At 40.0% G+C, this 21,371-nt stretch overlaps 1 protein-coding gene across 1 annotated transcript in view; it reads right to left on the reverse strand.

Annotated features, from left to right (window-relative positions):
- The window catches only part of PCCA (propionyl-CoA carboxylase subunit alpha), a 398,674-nt gene that overhangs the window by 253,989 nt on the left and 123,314 nt on the right, over window positions 1-21,371 (reverse strand). The window contains exons 11-13 of the mRNA XM_006141526.3: window positions 17,116-17,218; window positions 11,092-11,186; window positions 2,748-2,898 (exon numbers count right to left, since the gene is read on the reverse strand). Of these exons, the coding sequence (XP_006141588.1) occupies window positions 2,748-2,898; window positions 11,092-11,186; window positions 17,116-17,218 (349 nt within the window). The remainder of the gene's footprint in view (window positions 1-2,747; window positions 2,899-11,091; window positions 11,187-17,115; window positions 17,219-21,371) is intronic.

Consider the following 21,371-nt stretch of genomic DNA (forward strand, 5'->3'; position numbering starts at 1 on the left):
AAAGAGCAAAATGAACAAAGAAAGGAAGGAAGGAAGGAAGGAAGGAAGGAAAGAAGGAAGGAACTGCAGAGATGGGACAAAAAGAAAAAAGCATGTAAAAATATTATAAATTGAAAGTCAAACGTTAGAACCAGCAGATGGCATGATGGCTGCTGAACTTCCACATAGTCAACTATAGTTTGAGTCCTGGATCCAGTGGCTTAAAACTCACACTGGGTGTGTGTGCGTACATGCCCAAAATCCCAAGAAGAGAGTGGAGGAGAAGGGACTGTGGCGTGGCCATCCTCCCTGGGGGTGATTTCTTACTTTCTGTCTCTCTGTCTCTCTCTGTCTCTCCAGTGAGCTCATATGCCCTATAGCAAAACTCTCTCTCAAAAAAAAAGCCAATGTATCAGCATTTACATTAGTTTTATATGGAGCAAATAGTCAAAGTACAAGCACAGGTTATCAAACTTGGCTAAAAAAATCATACACCACTCATGAAGACACATGTAAAATGTCTGAATACAGATAAGTGGCAGGTGAAAGGATGAAGAAATTCACACCCTGCAAAAGAAAACTCAAAACAGAGGAAGAAAACCACCCTGAGCACACACCATTAGATGCCCTATCAGTGAGGGTTGGGCAGGTCCACTGTGAAAAACTCCTTAAAGTTCCAAGGACACAAAGATTGACCAAGATCAAGTCAAAAAGAGAACAGAAAACATCCCTCCTGCCACCAGCCGCAGGCTACCAAGGACCAAAAGCGCGCCCCTCTAGTCAGAAGGCATAAGCGTGGAGGCAGACCTGCACAACATGGCATGGGAGGAAATCCTACAGCCGGAGGAAGGAGGAGCGAGGAAAGCACCTCAGGCAGCCCCTGGTGCCCAAAGGACAACCACAGCACCAGAAGTGCTGCCCTTTCAACTCATGAATGGAGTGATCAATCACCTGCCCACCCGCACCCCTGCCCTATGGAAGGCCTATTAGAGGGAGAGTTGAACCCCCTTTTAGTTATAAGCTCGCTTTACTTCAGTCTCTACTGTCCAATGACACCCATTAGCCATCAGCCCACATGCCCCCCTCATTCACCCCAGTCTTAAGCACCCCTAATCTATTTTCTGTCTCTATAGACTACATGCTTCTAAATGGTATGTTGGAATGAAGAGTGCCACCACCACCACCCTACACTACCCCCCAGAAAAACAGCTCATGTCCATCCAGAACCTGTAAATGGGACCTTATTTAGAAACAGGAGGAGATCTTGACAGATGTAATCGAGTTATGATGAGGTCATCCTGGAGTTTGGTGAGCCCTCGGTTAACTTGTTTATTTTGCCAGAGGGCATATGCACTAACCAGAAAGAGAGAGAGAGGGAGAGGGAGAAGAAGAGGGAGGGGAAGAGGGAGCAAGCACTTCCCCATTTGGGGCGTGATCATGCCACAACCCCTTCTCCTACATTTCTCCATCTTGGCAAGGTTTTAGGCACACACACACAGGTGCCTGGAGTGTTTTTCAACTTTCTGGGGCTGGTATTAAATCATGCAATTTGGCCATGTGGGATTTGGCTCTCTTAACCACTATGCCACAGGCCAACCAGGGCCCTAAATTTAAAATAATATTCTATGACCCCATTAATGTAATATTTTTGAAAAGGCCAACACTATACTACTGAGATGAGCATAATTCAAAGGAAGAACTATATGAAAATGCAAGAATGTGTTAAGAATTCAATCAGGAAAGGAGAAAGCTCTGGAGAAGGGAATGGGGGAGGAATAACTGAGAAGAAGAAATTGGGACAGGGAAGAAAGACTGGCATTTCTGCACTTCTAGACCCAGCTGGCGTTTACATAGTTTTTTGTTCTATAATAATGTGTCCAGCTGTAAGTCTATGTTCTACATACTCCTATGTGTGTACAGTTCGCAATTTAAATAGAAGAAAAGGAAGAAGGAAGGAAATAAAGTCACCAGTTACAGCGCCAATGGCTTCCTGTTTGTGCTGGAACTAAGAAGTGTGTCCCTAAAGTCAATGGTTCTGGGGGCAGTCACTCACTTTCTCAGCCTCCTAACCATGGCAGAGCAGCTCCTCTGGGAGCCTCCTGGGTAGGAGGCAGTTGTGGGAGTCACCACTGGAATTCACTGAAGCATCCGCCTTTCCTCCATCCCTCTCAGGGATTGGGGCACACCTAATCCCTTTTGTGTATAATAACTAGAGTAGTTCCTCTTTTTTTTTTTTTTTTTTTTTTTTTTTTTTTTTTTTTTTTTTTAGAGTTTTTGCTACAGGATGCACTTGGCAGAAAGACCAAAAAAGACAGAAAGTGAGCAATCACCCTCTGGGGGGATGGCCACACACCATCCCTTCTCTCAGGATTTTGGGCAAGCATGCACACATGCCCGGCATGAGTTTTAAGCCGGGTGGACTACGTGGGAGTCCAGCAACATAGCCATCACGCCATCTGCTGGTCCTGAGTAGTTCCTCTTTACAGCACACAAACTCTAACATATCGAGCTCTCCCAAAAAGGTCCAAGGAGAGAAATAGTGTAATTTCCAACATGAAGTAGTAACAGTCACACGGCAGAAAGGGCAGACGTGACCTTTAAATGGAGCATTATCTATCATTAACAGATGTTTTAATACAAGAACAGAAGTGGTATCTTTGCTTAACAGTTTATGGAGCTGATTTTCAGCTTCCATAAAACAAAAAGGGATGGACGAGGAAGGGTAAAATATACAGGCATAGAAAGGAATAAAAAACAGTTTTCATTACCTGGAGTCTGGTATTCATTTCCAAGAAGTAAAAATTCTTCTGTGAGTCCACAAGGAACTCCACGGTGCCAGCAGAGGAATACTTCACTGCTTTCGCCAGAGCCACAGCTTGCTCTCCCATTGCTCTTCGAGTCTCAGGGTCCAAAAAAATGCTACAAATACACAAAGCATTGGTCTGCGTTTCGAACAAAATCAAGTTATCTCTTGTGTGCATTACGTAAGGTTTGCCTGGCGGTTACTCATATATAGATTACATATAGATTTTTTTTTTGGATTTTGTCATAGGACACATGCTCTTGCTAGATACAGACAGAGGGGGGAAGTGAGAAATCACCCCTCCAGGGGACATGGCCATGCCGCAATCCCTTCTCCACTTTCCTCTAGGGATTTTGGGTATACACACACGTGCCCAGCCTGATTTTCAAGCTCCCAGGTCCCGGACACAAACCATGGTTGGTCATGTAGGAATCCAGCACCTTAACCACCACATTTCCTGCTCACCCTAGATTATGTATAAAATTTAAGAGTTCATGTCACACGCTTTACACATACTTACATATATTTTATAACTATGCTTACTGTATTAAGTACAGCATGCTTAAATAAACTTCAGATTTTTATAAAACTTACCTTTGAGTCTTTCACATTATACTGCAACCTAGATTCATTTTTGAAATATGGGGGGGGAGGTGTCATAAAGTTCACAGAAATGCATATTGTGAAAAATAAAAAACTATGGATTTCAAAGTTTTTGCACCAAAATAAACATAATTTAATTTTCCATGAAATTTTCATTACCCTCGTATACAACTACTCTGCAGCTAGTATAATTGAACAGATATATTCAGAATTGCTTCAAACTAAAACCAGAAGAAAAACTATTAGGTTCTCGGGAAAGTCATGACTTTCCCAACAACCCAATAGTTTTTAGAAATAAAGTTAATCCTCGTTATTCATGGAATAATTGCATAATCGCACATTTGCCTCTTGCTATAATGTATCTGTCACCCCAAATCAGTACCTCTGGCACTTTTAGTCATTCATGAACAAGTACAGAGAGCCAAATGAACCCTAGACGCCCAACAGCCTGAGCTGAGCAAGGACATCCTCTGCTTTCTCACTTCAGTGTTCACACTAGTCCTTCTCTAGTGCCATGTTTTTGACATTTTTCTGGGATTGTTTGTTTCGATGATCTTGCTGTTTAAAACAACCCCCAATGGCCAGCCAGTGGCATGGTGGTAAAGGCAGCTGGATTCCACAGGGTCAACTGCATGATTCAAGTCCCAGACTCGGTGGCTTGGAAAACACACCAGGTACCTGTGCATGTATCAGCAAAATCCCGAGAGGAGAGTGGAGAAGGAAGGATTGCATTCTCCCTGCGAGGTGTTTTCTCATTCTTTCTCTTTCTCCAGCAAGGGCATATACCCTATGAGTAACAAATTGATGTGTATATGTATATACACACACATACATGCATACACATATGTTTGTATAGTAAAATTATATATTTATATAATATGTAATATGTATATTTATATTTACATAATATAATTATATATTTATATAATTATATTAGGTTGTTAGGACAGTCATAATGTATTTCTCTATACAGAAAAATGCGTCATGGCCTTCCCAACAACGTGTGTGTGTGTGTGTGTGTGTGTGTCCCCACGCTTTGTGCTACACTGCCGTCTGGTGTTACCAAGCGGAGTGAGGCTGTGGGTGCCTTATGGAAACAGACATGAGATAAGCTTCACTCAGTCATGGGTGATAGTCTCGTTTGCCAGGAATGTGAGATCAATGTTAGTGAATCAGCAACAGATATTAAATAAATTAAATGCTATGAAGAGAGGTTTGCAGAAACCTAACCTCAGGAGTATGGGATCAGTGTTTACTAACTCATTGTTCACAGTGCCTTTACAAAACATAACGGCCACAGATAACAAGAAATGACAGTACAACTAATAAACCCTAAGAGTAAATACTAAAATTACTTTCTAGCAGGCAAATAAAGTAAAAATGCTTTCAACAAGCCCTGAAAAAAACTTATCAAATCCCTTCTGCATTTTTAAGGATTTTGCTCCTAAGCAAGATTGGATTTGAGAAACAAAATAGTATCTATTTTTCTACTTGTGGATTAAAGTTATTCTTAAATGAGTAACAGTCAGATGACATGGTGTAGAAGTTGTGTTGAGAATAGTACAGTGGGTTTGCAAATGTGTCTCTCTCCCACACAGCAATTGTTCATTACAGCCACTCTTGACTTAGCTACGCTACGTGACCTCTTCTCGATCTTGCCCACCTTCCCTTTATTTTTATTTTAAAACAAATCCCAAATTAGGATTCAACTCATCTGTAAAAACTTCCCTTCTGTGTTCATGACATCAGTACCTTTTTGTAATGCAATCACACTTAAAAAGTTAATAACTTTTTTTTCTTAGATTTTTTTCTTCATAGGACACATGCACTTGCTGGAGAGAGACAGAGAGAGAGAGAAAGTGAGAAATCACCGACGGTGGGGATAGCCACACTGCAACCCCTTTTCCTCCATTCTCCTCTCAGGATTTTGGTCATGCACACACACAAATGCAGCGTGAGTTTCAAGCCACCAGGTCCAGGACTGGAACCACAGTTGGCCATGTGGGCATCCAGCACCTTAACTACCACACCACCTGCTGACCTCAAGAACTTCTTTATATCATTTAATATCTAGTTTGCAACAAAATTTACCCAATTAAATCCTAAATGTCTTTATACAGCTGATTTCTATGAATCAGGATCCAACAAGGGTCCAGATGTTGCATTTGATTGTTTTTTTCTATCTTAAGATTCTTTTCAACTATAATCCTTCTCCCACTTTTTCTTCCTTTTTGCCAAGGAGCCAGTCATTTTCCTGTCTCGTTCCTCACATTCTTGGTTCAGCTGCATGTAATCTCATATCTTTTAACATTTGTATTTTATTTTTATTTCACGTGAACCACTAGTTATTATAGATTAGAGCTTTGAGCAGATTCATGCTGGACTGGAGGCAGCAGGTGAGACTACTTCACAGGTGGGAAAAGTATTTCCTATTATCTGGTTTTGGGTGATAGAATACTCAATGGATTCAGATGTTACGAACCTTATCCACTTATTATAAATAAACAGGTCTGCATTAACTTAATGGGTATAGGTGTGGATGATACTTCAACAATAACCAGCTATAAAAAATAATACAAGAAGGGAATCCAACCAGACAGTAACGTCAGATCTTTTACTAGAGAGTCTCGGGTAGTTGATTAAGACTCTGTTCTTGCCCTGTCTGCTCTATCCAGTGACACTCTAGGATAGGAGGAACCTGAGTATTGCCTTCACGATACAGTAGAGATTCTTACTCTAGGAACTGAAAACCACACATCCCATGTACTTTAATATTTCAAAACAGACATGTCCACATCAAGTCATATTAATCCTCACTTCTAGGTTTTTCATTTTAATTCCCATTGCTTTAAATTTTCCTCTCCCCGCCTCCCACAGGTGAGATTTTTCACATGGAAAGTTTACACTTACAGACAGAAGAAACCACATGAAAATCATGATTCAAGGCTCCTAGTCTATGAAAGACTTCCATCTCAGACATGACTCAAGTAAGTTTTGAATAAAAAAAAAAAAACTAAATTGAATTAGAAGTGATAGGGCAGACAAGAAAACACAAAATTGCAAAAGAAGAGTGTCAGAGACGACTACCAGGAGCCTTTCTCCTCCTCTTCCACACTACATGGATTTTAGCTGAGTACATGGCTGCTTATTTCTCCTCCTCTTCCACACTAAATGGATTTTAGCTGAGTACATGGCTGCTTATGCAAAAGACATTTCCAAGCCTCCCTAGCTCAGTGCCTAACTCCAGATCAATGCCAACAGTCAGCACTGGTAGCTTCCAGGATCCTTCCTAAAGGCACAGAGAAGGCAATCCCTTGCCTTTTCTTCTTTCTTTCTCATGTCCTGGTGTTAGTCCATGAGGTAAGGATTGGCCCATTGGAGGTAGGCTAAGGGGCAGTTCTTCACAGCTTGCTGGCTGCTTTTTATTATTATTATTATTATTATTATTATTATTATTATTATTATATTTTATTTTATACATTTAATCACTATACATCACTTGCTTATAAGTTGGATTTACCAAATATGAACACTCTTCACACCAGTCCAGTTGAGGATAATAAACATATTTTCATTAACCAATAATAACCCACTTCCATATCCCATAAATGCCCTTCTTCCCTATTTTCTTCCATAATTTCCTTCCTTACACTCTCCTTTCCTCCCAACTTCCTCCCATACTGTCTCCAGAATCTACAGCCATTTTCAATGTTTTTATGTCCTCCAACTACTCAGTTTCAACCACAGAGTGATGACAGTTGGTATACATTAAGTGGAGACATACGATGTCTCTCTTTCATAGCCTGGCTTGCTTCACTCAGCAGCAAATCTTCTATATTTGTCCATTTTCTATTGAATGCCAGGGTCTTGTTGTTTTTTTATGGCTGAGTAGTATTCCATAGAGTATATGTGCTACATTTTTCCAATCCATTCATCAGTTCATAGACATTTGGTTTGGTTCCATGTCTTAGCAATCGTGAATAATGCTGCTTTTAAATGTAAGCATCCCCAGAAACAAGAAGTGGAAGCTGGCAGTTTCATGAGGCCTGGGCCGAACTCTGGTTTAGTGTGGCTTCTGTGTATTCTACAGGTCAGTAGTCACACAGTCCCATGTCACAAAGAGAGACACAGAGCCTTCCCCTCTCCACTCCATGGGAGAAATTGCAAAGGACTCAGGACCATGTTTCAAAATCATTATGCCATGTCATAGTTTTAAAAAACTAATATAGCTAAAGAAGGGTTTAATTTTAATGATCTATGATTAAAAATTCACTCACTAGGGCTGGCAGGTGGTATGGTGGTTAAGGTGCTGGACTCCCACATGACCAACCATAGTTCTAGTCCCAGACCTGGTGGCTTATTTTCTCACTTTCTCTCTCTTTCTCTATGTCTCTCTCTCTGATAAGCATATGTGCCCTATAGTAAGTAAAAAAAAATAATAATTAAGATGGGATAAACAATTCTTAAAAAAAAACCTTCATTCACATTCACAACTATCCTTTTCAGAAACAATTAATATACAAGCATTAGATTAAGGCTGGCTATGATGATGAAGCTACAATTGGCTATATTTCTTAGTTCCTGGTCATTCAAAGGAACTATGTTCACCCAACAGGGGATTTCTGAGAACATGGGAGTAGCAGAATATATATATATAAATACTAACTTAGCAGTGAATTACAAATGAGGCTCTGAAATTGCTATAGCAACACATGAAAGGTGGCCATCTTCAACTATTAAGGCGTTGCTAACAGAAATCCCTGAGACTGGGAGATTTATAAAACAGGGGTTTATTTGATTCACAATTCTTGTGGTGGAAAGCCAAAGGGATAGGGCTGGTATCAGTCTGTGTCACAATAGAGCTGACAAAGCAGAGAGGATGATGGGAACATGCAGAGAGAGCATCTGGGGCAAGTGGCCTCCTTTCACAGCAACCTGCTCTGGCAAGAACTAACACCCTCTCACAAGAGCTAGAACTCATTCTCTCAAGAGACAGCATTAACCTTAAGTTCATGAGGCCGATACCTCCATGATACAATCCTAACCACTAGGCCTCACCACCTCCCAATCCCATTATATTGGGGACCAAAGTTCAAAACATAAACCTCTGGGGGGACAAACCATTACCCAAATCAGTAACAGCAGCCAAGAGAGGTCCCAACATGAATGCAGTAAGTCAAGGGAGTTCCACAAATCATGCCCCAGCGGTCTGTTCATGGTAGGGTAATTCAGTATCAAAGTCATGAAACCTTCACCAACATAAGAGCCCAGAAAGTAAATATCCCAGAGAGTCTATGAGATACCTGCAGGTTCTGTATCACCTACAGGCCTGTAGAAGTCACTTTCTCCTCTAATAAAAACTCCTTTCTTTCTCAAGTAATCTCTCACTTCTATACCCTAAATTAGTGAGGAAGATCAAGTAACAAATTTTTAATATCTTTAACTGGACTAATATACAGTGTACTCGTGCTGGGAAAATTTATTTTGCAAGCTGCAATGATATACAGTGATTGAATGTACAAAAAAGTTAAATACGTATTTTTATTTACTTATTTTTTTATTTTTTGGAGAAAGATTTTTGCTATAGGGCATGTGCGCTCACCAGAAAGACAGAACGCAAGAAAACACTGTGCAGGAGGGACGGCCATGTCATAACCCCTTCACCTCCATTCTCCTCTTGGGATCTTGGGCAAACACACACACACACACACCTGGTGTGAGTTTTAAGTCACCAGGTCTGGGACTCAAACCATGGTCGAGTACATGGAATTCCAGCAACAAAACCATTATGCTATCTGCCAGCCCCAAAATAAAAATTTTTTAAATTGAAAAACATAAATAAATATAGGGGCTGGAAGGTAGCATGGTAGTTAAGGCACTGGACTCCCACATGGCCAACCACAGTTTGAATCCTGGACCTGGCAGCTTGTTTTCTCACTTTCTCTCTCTCTCTGGTCAAATTAAAAAATAATAAAAACTAATTAGATAAAATAAATTTTTAATAAATAAATAAATGTACATTACCAGACTCTACATGACCATTAAAGGCATTTTAGCTAATAAAATGAAAAATACATACATAAATTAGGCTCTTTTATAAATGTTTGAGAGAGACTCTTACCTGGGTGCTTCCTCCACCACCTTCTGATTTCTCCTCTGAATGGAACACTCTCTCTCATTAAGCCACAAAGCGTTCCCATGTTTATCACCTAAAACCTAGAACAGCAGTACCATTGAAAAAACTCACAGTCACACCGTTCAAGTATGGGCCCAGTTAACATTTCCCCCACATGACATCTCTTGGTTTTTAATACTCAAATCCCACAAAACATATATACCTCTAAAAACATTCTTTGGTTGATGTTAATAGGAGAAGAAGGTAATGAGGGAGGGGCATAGAGAACAGGTGTTTGATGGATGCTGACAGCATACAACCTAGGAGAGGAAAATCTTTATATTTACAACCCCAAAATTCAACAAAACTTTATTCTTTTTCTTTTTCTCTATAGTGTGAGTGTGTCCACCAGAGAGAGACAGAGAGACAGGGAAAGTGAGAAAACACCACCAAGAGGATAACCATGCCACAATCCCTTCTCCATTCTCCCCTTGAGATTTTGGGCACGCATGCACAGGTGCCCATCATGGCTCTCAAGCCTCCAGACCTGGGATTTGAACAGCAGAGTCAGCCCTGTGAGATTCAGTACCTCAACCACCACACCACATACCAGCTCTCAACTAAACATGTTTTAAGTTTACTTATTTACCTCTTCCATGAGTAAGAAATAATAGGGACAAGAAGAGAGAGACAGAGAGAGAAAAGACTGCACGCATAACCCCCACATGGCCCCAAATCGCCCCCCAGCCTTAGCCCCAAGCCAAGGGCGCACGCATCCCTTTCTGTATCACCTACAGGCCTGTAGAAGTCACTTTCTCCTCTAATAAAAACTCCTTTCTTTCTCAAGTAATCTCTCACTTCTATACCCTAAATTAGTGAGGAAGATCAAGTAACAAATTTTTAATATCTTTAACTGGACTAATATACAGTGTACTCGTGCTGGGAAAATTTATTTTGCAAGCTGCAATGATATACAGTGATTGAATGTACAAAAAAGTTAAATACGTATTTTTATTTACTTATTTTTTTATTTTTTGGAGAAAGATTTTTGCTATAGGGCATGTGCGCTCACCAGAAAGACAGAACGCAAGAAAACACTGTGCAGGAGGGACGGCCATGTCATAACCCCTTCACCTCCATTCTCCTCTTGGGATCTTGGGCAAACACACACACACACACACCTGGTGTGAGTTTTAAGTCACCAGGTCTGGGACTCAAACCATGGTCGAGTACATGGAATTCCAGCAACAAAACCATTATGCTATCTGCCAGCCCCAAAATAAAAATTTTTTAAATTGAAAAACATAAATAAATATAGGGGCTGGAAGGTAGCATGGTAGTTAAGGCACTGGACTCCCACATGGCCAACCACAGTTTGAATCCTGGACCTGGCAGCTTGTTTTCTCACTTTCTCTCTCTCTCTGGTCAAATTAAAAAATAATAAAAACTAATTAGATAAAATAAATTTTTAATAAATAAATAAATGTACATTACCAGACTCTACATGACCATTAAAGGCATTTTAGCTAATAAAATGAAAAATACATACATAAATTAGGCTCTTTTATAAATGTTTGAGAGAGACTCTTACCTGGGTGCTTCCTCCACCACCTTCTGATTTCTCCTCTGAATGGAACACTCTCTCTCATTAAGCCACAAAGCGTTCCCATGTTTATCACCTAAAACCTAGAACAGCAGTACCATTGAAAAAACTCACAGTCACACCGTTCAAGTATGGGCCCAGTTAACATTTCCCCCACATGACATCTCTTGGTTTTTAATACTCAAATCCCACAAAACATATATACCTCTAAAAACATTCTTTGGTTGATGTTAATAGGAGAAGAAGGTAATGAGGGAGGGGCATAGAGAACAGGTGTTTGATGGATGCTGACAGCATACAACCTAGGAGAGGAAAATCTTTATATTTACAACCCCAAAATTCAACAAAACTTTATTCTTTTTCTTTTTCTCTATAGTGTGAGTGTGTCCACCAGAGAGAGACAGAGAGACAGGGAAAGTGAGAAAACACCACCAAGAGGATAACCATGCCACAATCCCTTCTCCATTCTCCCCTTGAGATTTTGGGCACGCATGCACAGGTGCCCATCATGGCTCTCAAGCCTCCAGACCTGGGATTTGAACAGCAGAGTCAGCCCTGTGAGATTCAGTACCTCAACCACCACACCACATACCAGCTCTCAACTAAACATGTTTTAAGTTTACTTATTTACCTCTTCCATGAGTAAGAAATAATAGGGACAAGAAGAGAGAGACAGAGAGAGAAAAGACTGCACGCATAACCCCCACATGGCCCCAAATCGCCCCCCAGCCTTAGCCCCAAGCCAAGGGCGCACGCATCCCTGGCCTAAGGAAAATATCTGGCACAAACTTGGAATCTTGGCTCAGCTCTGCAGAATGTCGCATTTTACCACTGTGCCACCATTCAACACCCAGGAAAACATTTCTATCAAAAAGATTAGGGGAGGCTGGCCCTATAGCACAGAGATTAACCCCTGTGCATGGGGAGCCTGATCATGCATGGTCAACTACAGTTCAAATCCCCATCCTGGTAGCTTGAAAAACATACAAGGCACATGTGCCTGAGCACCCAAAATCCTGATGGGGAGAAATTAAGGAAAAAGGATCGCAGCACGACCACTCCCCTTGGGGGTGCACATTCTCTCTCTCTGGCAAGCGCAGGGAGAAAATGCTGTAAAGCACATAGTGGCGTTATGGGGCTGTATGTTCTGGATGTCGATAGTGCTCAGGAGAGTGCACCCCCATTAGGACAGACATCCATTTGTTACTAACATTATTAAACGGCACTGATCAGAAAGTAATGTTTTATGCATTTACATCTAATACGTAATCTGCTATCTATATGTAGATCTACATATCTTTACTGGGGCTTAATTTTGCTATAGGAAACTGCTAAAAGGTCTAGGGTTAACATATAACACATTATGGTTTTTCCCATTTATAATAATGGGAAATAAGTTGAGATTGCCAGATAAAATACAAACACTCAGTTACATTTAACTTTAGGATAAATAATTTTTTACTAATATATATCAACAAAACTGCATTGGACAATACCTGCCCTTAAAAAAAAGAAAATCACTGTTTATCTGAAATTCACACTTATCATGTATCTTCAATAGCTAAATCTAGAAAACTGAAAATGGGCTTTTCATTGTTTTTGCCTATAATGTTTGATTTTCACAAATGCATTATCTACTTTTAGGATTAAAGAGTGGCTGTATATTTCTCAATGTACATACAAATGGACTGAGCTAAAACCTATTGCCTAGCACTAACTTTAGCTCCAAACAGCTGTCTACCTTTCCTGGGCAGGTCATTCTGCTTCTTCATGCATTATAAATAGCATATAATATTATCCTAATATTTTATAAGGCTGCTAAAAATATATCAAATAAAAATGGATCATAGTTACAGCAGGTAGAGCAAGCTATAAAATGAATAGCTAATTTAAGGCTACAAAGTTGGGGACCAGCAAGTGGTGTGGAGGTTAAGGCGCTGGACACTCCCACATGGCTGACCACGGTTCGACTCCCAGACCTGGTAGCTTGCTTTCTCACTTTCTTCCTCTTTCTGTGTGTCTCTCTCTCTGGTCAAATTAAAATAAATGAATTAATAAATAAAATTAAATAATTCTAAAAAAAAATTACAAAATTAATTTTTAAGAATAAAATCTCAGAGCCAGTAGGTGATATGGTGGTTAAGACGCTGGACTCCCACATGGACAAATGTGGTTTGAGTCCCAGATCTGGCAGCTTGCTTTCTCACTTCCCCGCCCCACCCCCCATCTCCCTCTGGTGAGTGCAGCACATGACCTACAACAAATTTTTAAATAATAATAAATAAAATTAAATACATGATTCTTTTAAAATAAACTGCATAGAGAGGCCAGTCACACTGCCAGGGCTGTGTCAGTATAAGAAAAGACATAGAATGAGACTGCTCATGGGAAAATTATTAAGTGACAGGCCAGCACCTGGTCTGGTAGTTAAAGTGGCTGGATCTCACTACACTGACAACACAGTTCAAGTCCCGGACCTGGTGGTTTGAAACCCCTGCCTGCCATATGTGCAAGTGTGCCCAAAATCCTGAAACGAGGGAAAAATGGAGGGAAAACGAGGGAAAAGTGTGAGCATTTCCCATGGGGGGATGCTTTTTCTCTTTCTCTCTCTCTCTGCCTCTCCAGAGAGCACAAACACCCTCAAAAATTTAAAAAAAAAAAAAAAAGGTAAAAGTTAACAGGTGACATACATTTATATACATAGACTAGGGATGAGTATTCAAGAAGTAGCAGTAGGCTTCTATTTCGGGATGGCAACCTAGGGACTTGGAGACACAGTGAGAGGGGTGATGACTTCTTGCTGAATATCCTCATCATGTACACAAATGATCTAATGTACATAAAGAATGAAAACTAAAGGAATGTAAGTACAAAAAACTTCCAAGTACAGATCAGATACAGGAAAACATCTGTGTTGCCTATTTAAATCAGTGGGAAATATTTTCACCTATGTTTAAAAATATCATTCAGACTATATGCCATGGCTAATTAAACTAAAAATGTAATGCAGATATAAAATTACTTAACACAAATTAACAAACACTTATTGAGTATTACTGACATAAAAGACAGTGATCTGGTTGCTGGGAACAGCAAATGAGTAAAACCCAGACTCTGACCTCTCAAGGACTTCATGAACTGTCAGGGAAGGCAGATAGCTAAAGGTAAAAAATGTAAGTGGTTTCCCAGTAACATGAACAGGTGCCAGATGGGAACTATAGTAAAGAAAAAAATTAATTCTGCCCCTGGGATCTTAAAGGAAGGACAAATTAAATTAATCCCCTAAATTACAGACTTAAATATCCAACTCGCTATTCAACCCCTATATTTAATATCTAACGGATATCGCCACCTTTATTTTTCCAACTTCATAATATAATTACCTCCCCAAAATAGGTAAATTCCACAGTCTTTTCAGTAAAAGAGGGTACCATTCTTATAATTTCTCAAATCTTAACATTATCATTGATGCCTTTTTTTTTTTCTTACATATCACATCCCACTATTAGAAAATCTGGTCTATTTTCATAAAATATTGAGAATTCAAACACACATCATCTACTTCTTCTGCCAGCACCCTGATCCAGGCCACTGTCATCTATCACCAGAAACACTGCAACAGATCAGTTACTCCTAAGGGATCTCTCAGCTCCAATTGCTAGTTTTCATTTGGTAAGAGCAAGTGACTACTATTTGCCTCCCATTTTCCATTTTGTTGAATGGGGGTATTTATTGCAATGCCATGCCTTTTTCTCATCACTGTATGATGGATAGATGGCTGTATATTGTCATTAAATTCAGCGGTCTACATCAGAACTGCTCTTGACCAAATATAAGAAGTCTCATCTAGTCCAATCTGATTCAGCGGTCTACATCAGAACTGCTCTTGACCAAATACAAGAAGTCTCATCTAGTCCAATCTGAAGACGAGGCCTTGGTATTGGAAGGAAGGCATGCATATTCTCTTTATGGAACTACATGACCAATGCAAGAAGAATAGGCTGTGGTAGTGTCCAAAGATGGCCCCCAATATAGCACAATTCCTGGTATTCCCACCCTTGTATAATCCCACCCAACAATCCTCTAGGCTGGTCAAATATCTTGCAAAATGCAACATAAGTCACTCTGTGTCGTTTCTGAACCTAAACCATAAAAAGGCCAGACAGACTAGACAGTGGTGCGACCGTGAGACATGAAGTTCTGCAAGGCTGAGCCACATGGGAAGGTTCCCAGTTTGTGACTGGAGATCTTCCCAGGTGCCCTTGGCATGTACGTGCCTACAGTCCAGGGCTTACTGAGGCTGGGGAAGAATGTGGCATCAAGACACTATTGAGAGTGCTGTTTCTCTGACTTTCTGTCTCTTTCTCTATGACTTATGGAAGAAGTAAGTAAGTACACTTCAAAAAGGGAGAGTCGGGGTCAGCAGGAGATATAGTGGTCAAGGTGCTGGACTCCCAAATAGTTGACTGCAGTTCAGGTACTGGACCTGGTGGCTTGAAACTCACATTGAACATGAGATGTGCATGCCCAAAATCCTAAAAGGACAATGGAGGAGAAGGGCTTGTGGCATGGCCATCCCCCTGGGGGGAATGATTCCTCAATTCCCTCTTCCTCTGTCTGTCATACTCTCTGGTGAGCACACAAACCTTATGGCAAAAGTCTAAAATAATAATAATTTTATTAAATTATACACTTAAAATTGTTGGATTTTGTCATATACATATATATATATATATGTATATACATATACACAATTTAGAAAATTTAAAAACAAAAACCAACAAACAAAAACAAAGTGTTAGCTTCAGGAAAAAAATACATTATTTTCAATATTTTTAGACTACCAACTCATTATATATGTTTGTATATTTCTCCCCACTGTGAAAAATTTGAGGGTATGATATTTTAGTTATAAATAATATCTATGTAAAGTGATAATTAAACTTAAAAAAAGAAAACTATGACTTTCTTGGGATCAGCAGTTGGCATAATGGCTATATCGATGAACTCCCATGTAGTCGACCACAGTTCGAGTCCCAGACCCAATGGCTTAAACTCACACGGAGTATGTGTGCATGCGTGCCCAAGATCCCGAGAGGAGAATAGAGGAGAAGGGATTGTGGTGTGTCCACTCCCCTTGGTGGGGGGTGATTTCTTGCTTTCTGTCTCTCTCTCTCTCTCTCTCTCTGTCTTTCTGGCGAGCGCACACGCCCTCTAGCAAAAACCTCTAAAAAAAAAAAAAAAATACTATTCCTTTGTAATATTATGCCTCTATCAAAAGAGACAAGGCCTGCAAATAATCTTTAATTTAATTTTCTGGTTCTCTACCCACACCAATTTAAGATAAAAATACACTTGATATCAAACAGTTTCTAAATTAATTGTTTAGATCAACTTTAATTGTTACATTTCAATTCACATCATAACATATAAAACTGGCATGAAGGCATTTCTAGCCAGCAAACACAAACTTCAGGAGGCTTGGCATCTTCCTCCCTGTTTTATTTTTTAAAAATCTATTTCGTGTGGCTGAAATCCACATCCCTGCAACTACTTTAACAGTTAGATAAAAATTTTAATCTGAATTTTTAAAAATTTATTTATCTCCACACAACCAGCTCCTTACAGAACACCTTGCCAGGCACGCAGACACACGGTGGACTGAAAGGACACAGGAGTCCAGGTCAGTCTCTTCATTTTAAAATGCCCCCAGATGGCCCAGTCTCAGAATGGCTCTGGAGGTGGGATATCTTTAGCCTCATCAGATATCTTGTTACCTCTCCTCTTTCAGGGTGGGTTTTTATATCATTCTCCATCCCAACCAACATCCTAGTACTTTGACAACAAATGTGTATACCAGATCTTGGTGGCATGGGATCAATTATTTTATACCCTTCAAACATACCAAAACAAGTCACAATCATCTGACTTGAAAGGATGTGTTTCCAACAGGATTAAATTATGTGGTTTTAAGCATAAAAATTTTAAAAAAACAGCTGAAAATACACCAACCTGGATTTCTATATGACGAGGGTTATCAATAAACTTTTCTATTAGCAGTCTGTCATCACCAAAACTAGAAGCAGCTTCTTGAGATGAAAACCTAAAACCATCCCTATGAAGGAAAAAGGAAACACAGTCAGACTCATTAGGCAAACACAGCCCTCTCAGGATCTTAGACACTCACACACACCGGCCCGGGGTGAGTTTCAAGCCACCAGATCTGGGACTCGAACAGTAGTCAACTACATGGGAGTCCAGCGACATAACTGCTACGCCATCTGCTGGTCCCACTGATTTTTTTTTTCAGAGGTTTTTGCTATATGGCACGTGCACTTGCCAGAAAGACAGAGTGACAGAGAGACAGAAAGCGAGAAATCACCCCCCAGGAGGGATGGCCATGCCGAAACCCCTTCTCCATTCTCCTCTCGGGATCTTGGGCACGCACGCACGTGCACCCAGCATGAGTTAAGCCACTGGGTCCAGGACTTGAACCATGGTCGACTACATGGGAGTCCAGCAACACAGCCATTACCCCAACTGCTGGTCCCCCACTGATATTTTTAATATATGCCTTAAAATTCAGTTATCTTCCACACTCCCACACAGGTCATTACAATGTAATCTTCTTTAAAATTATTCAAATTAATCATTAAAAAGGAAAAGTACAATTAAAAAATATAAATATGAATTTAATTATTTCAGTATCTATTTTATTCCCAACTTATCATAATTTAAATTATTTTAAAATATGCTTACTAAATTCAAATAAAATTAGCTTATTTGGCCAGTCTATCAAAAGCTCAACTTGCTTACCTAAGGCTAATTGTTATTTTCCATTCACTGATATATTTGGAATGTAAAATTTAATTCTTTTTACATCTAATAAACACTTTCTTGATCTTCAGATTAAGTACTGGTATTTAAATGCAACATTAAAACCAAATTCCTCCAGTCTTTTAATTCACCACAGGCCACCGGCAACATGAGAAGTACAATAACTATCTGATGTGTCTGTTTTGTGCTTGTAACCTACTACACTACAGGTAAACACTGGCTCCAAAGCAAATTTCAAAACATCGCAAAATCACCTGTTTCTCAGAGAAAAAGTATTAGGTTTCTGTAGTCATCCATTACATCTTTGATTTAAGGGAATGGAGTTTAGAGCTCAGGAGACCACAAGCTTCAGAGAAACTAGAGGCACAATGAATCATGGTTTTCAGTGCCATATAACCAACTTTTTATTAGTTGGGATATAATAATTCACAAAGAAAAAGCAGAGCACTTTACAGTTTATCTCTGCTATAATGATTGAGAGCTTTCATTTAGCATTTAAATCAAAAACACCAAAAGCAAAAAAATCAAAGTCACCAAAATAAGAAAAGGACCAAGTCTGAAAGTGTCATCAACATATCTTGGAACTCGTGGAAAACTGCATTAAGTACATCATTTGTTACATTCTGTTATACATTCATTCACAGAATGTTTACTGACCTGGTATATACTGGTATATACTCTAGGTGCTAGGAATACAGAAAAGAAACAGAAACTCCTCACAGTGTCTAAAATCTATATTCAAAATCACAGACATGATCAACCTTCCATTCATACCATATATTTCACTTAAATTTGGATAGCAAAAAGAAAGAAATTTTGAATATATCTAAGTCCACTTTCAACAATCTTCATGGGTCTCACTCCAGTTTATCATACAATAACAGCAAACATTATTATTTTTTAAATCTTTCAGGGCTGGCGCAATAGAGCCATAGTTAAATGACATCAACAGTTGGTCACGCTAGAAGATAAACATATAGGTATTCACTGAACTGTTCTACCAAATTTTTTTGTAGTTTTGATTTTTTCATATGAACAGGGGATAAAGTACAACTTTTTATTATGAAGACTATGTATTATTAAATTAAATAGTGTCTGGGGACCAGCAGGTGGCGTGGTGGTTAAGGCGCTGGACACTCTCACATGGCCAGCCAGGGTTCAAGTCCTGAATCCTGTGGCTTGCTTTCTCATTTCCTTTCTCTCTCACTCTTACCCTTTGTCTCTCTCTGGTCAAACTAAAAAATAAATGAATGAATAAATTAATTTAAATTAAATAGTGTCATACCTTGGTTAATCTCAACAAGATTTCGGAGGTAGTTTATTTGTCAAGTTGGAGAGAACACTATTTCAGTAGAAAATTATTTATGTATGTTTTTTTCTCAATTATATAAACATATTTTGAATCAATATGCCATTTACTCACCAACAAGGATTTATCAAAGAATGCCCAATATATGAATGGAGATAGTGATTTTTGAAAATACCAAACTCTAAAATAAAATTAACAGATCAGGGGCCAGCAGGTTGTGTGGTGGTTGGAGCGTTAGACTCTCAAATGGCCAACTACAGTTCAAGTCCTAGACCTGGGAGGCTTACTTTCTCACTTTCCTTCTCTTTCTATCTCTCTCTGGTAAGGGCATGTGCCCTATAGCACATTTAAAATAATAAAATTAAATGAATAATTTTTTAAAAGTTCATAGATCAAAAGCAGCATAGCAAATCTTATTGTCAAAAAACTGTGACGAGGGAACCAGCAGTTAGCGTAATGGCTATGTCGCTGGACTCCCACGTAGTCGACCGCGGTTCGTGTCCCGGACCCGGTGGCTTAAAACTCACGCCGGGCGCGTGTGTGTGCGTGCCCAAGATCCCGAGAGGAGAATGGAGGAGAAGGGATTGCGGCGTGACCATCCCCCCTGGGGGGTGATTTCTCGCTTTCTGTCTCTCTGTCTCTCTCTGTCTGGCGAGCGCACGCACCCTACAGTGAAAATCTCTCAAAAAAAAAAAAAAACTGTGACGAGTAATCCTCACCACATAGGAATATGTTACTAACCATAGCCCTGGAGAAATGACTGACAGAAAACGTGAGATTCCAAGAGTAATGAAAAATAAGTATTAGGCTTTCAGTGAAATTGCTACATAAGTACCAAGCAAAAGCAAAAAAAAAAAAAAAAAAATTGAGAAAAAAATTAAAGTTCATAAAATACGAATTTCTTACAAAGTCGCAAGTTGTGTTCTATATCTTTATTACACCATTTTTCCTATGAAAAGGTATAGCAGATTGTCTTTTCCAAAGATGGTCACAAGGACCTCTCTCATTCTATGTGTTCTTCTACAAATTTTGCCACTTCCTCAAGAAATGGAGTCTCATTCCTCTCTCCTTGAATTTGGGCAGAAGCTTGTGCTCACTTGTAATCAACAGAAGATTCAGGAAAGGAGCCTTCTGAGACTGGTAGCAGTTCCTGGTAGGTAATGAAAGGGGAATTTAGGGTCAGCCCTATTGCCTAATGGTTAAGGGAGCCAGATCCCACATGGCCAATTGTGTTGTTCAAGTCCCAAATAAGCTCCTTGAAAGACATGCCAGGCACACGTGCATGTCCAGGAACCTGAAAGCAGGAGAAAGGATTGAAATATGAGCATTCCCCAAGGGAAGTGTTTTCTTGCTCTCTCGCGTGCGCTCTCTCTCTGTCTCTCTAGTGAACACACACACACTCTCTGGCAAACATTGAAAAAAAAAAAAAGTACAAATGATGCCAGAAAAAGTTCCTTGTTGACTTTCTACATAATCCCTCTCCCAGTATCTCTCTGCGTCACTAAGAATGGCCTACAAGAGCCTCATAATTACCTGCACCACATCCAAAGCCCCCTCACACATCTCCTCCTGCTCTTCCCTCCCTCCACCCCCAGTCCTACTGTCCCTTGACCACTCCAGGTGCTCCTGCCTCAGGGCGTCTGCACTTGCTGTTTCCTTACCTGGATCCTTACATCCTTGCACATCCCCTCTCCACGTTTTATGCTTCAAAGTCTGTGTGCATGCCTGAGGGAGCTAGAGGTGGGGAGAAAGCCCCTCTGTAGGCCCTGTCTCACCACAGTGCACTTCCCCAGCCCTCCCGTTGCTCAGAACCCTGGGTGCTCATGGGAGCCAGTATGTTTCTCAGGTCAGCTTGGAATTCAAATCATACTCATGGCTTCCAGCATGGCAAGGTGGCCGGCGTTACCACCTCAGCCACTGGGTCCTCCTTGCACTGGCCCTGCTCAGAATGGGGATCCCCTCTAGTACTCCTTGTGCCTCTTCCCTCAACTCTTTTTTTTTTTATTTCAATTTATTTATTTGCATTCATTCACTGTACATCATTACAGCATACAAAATGAGGTTTTCCATCCAGAGTACACTGTATATTGTCTCAATCAAGCACATCAACAAACATGTTATT

Source organism: Tupaia chinensis, unplaced genomic scaffold, assembly GCF_000334495.1.
Source record: "Tupaia chinensis unplaced genomic scaffold, TupChi_1.0 Scaffold000057_1, whole genome shotgun sequence".
NCBI lineage: Eukaryota > Metazoa > Chordata > Mammalia > Scandentia > Tupaiidae > Tupaia > Tupaia belangeri.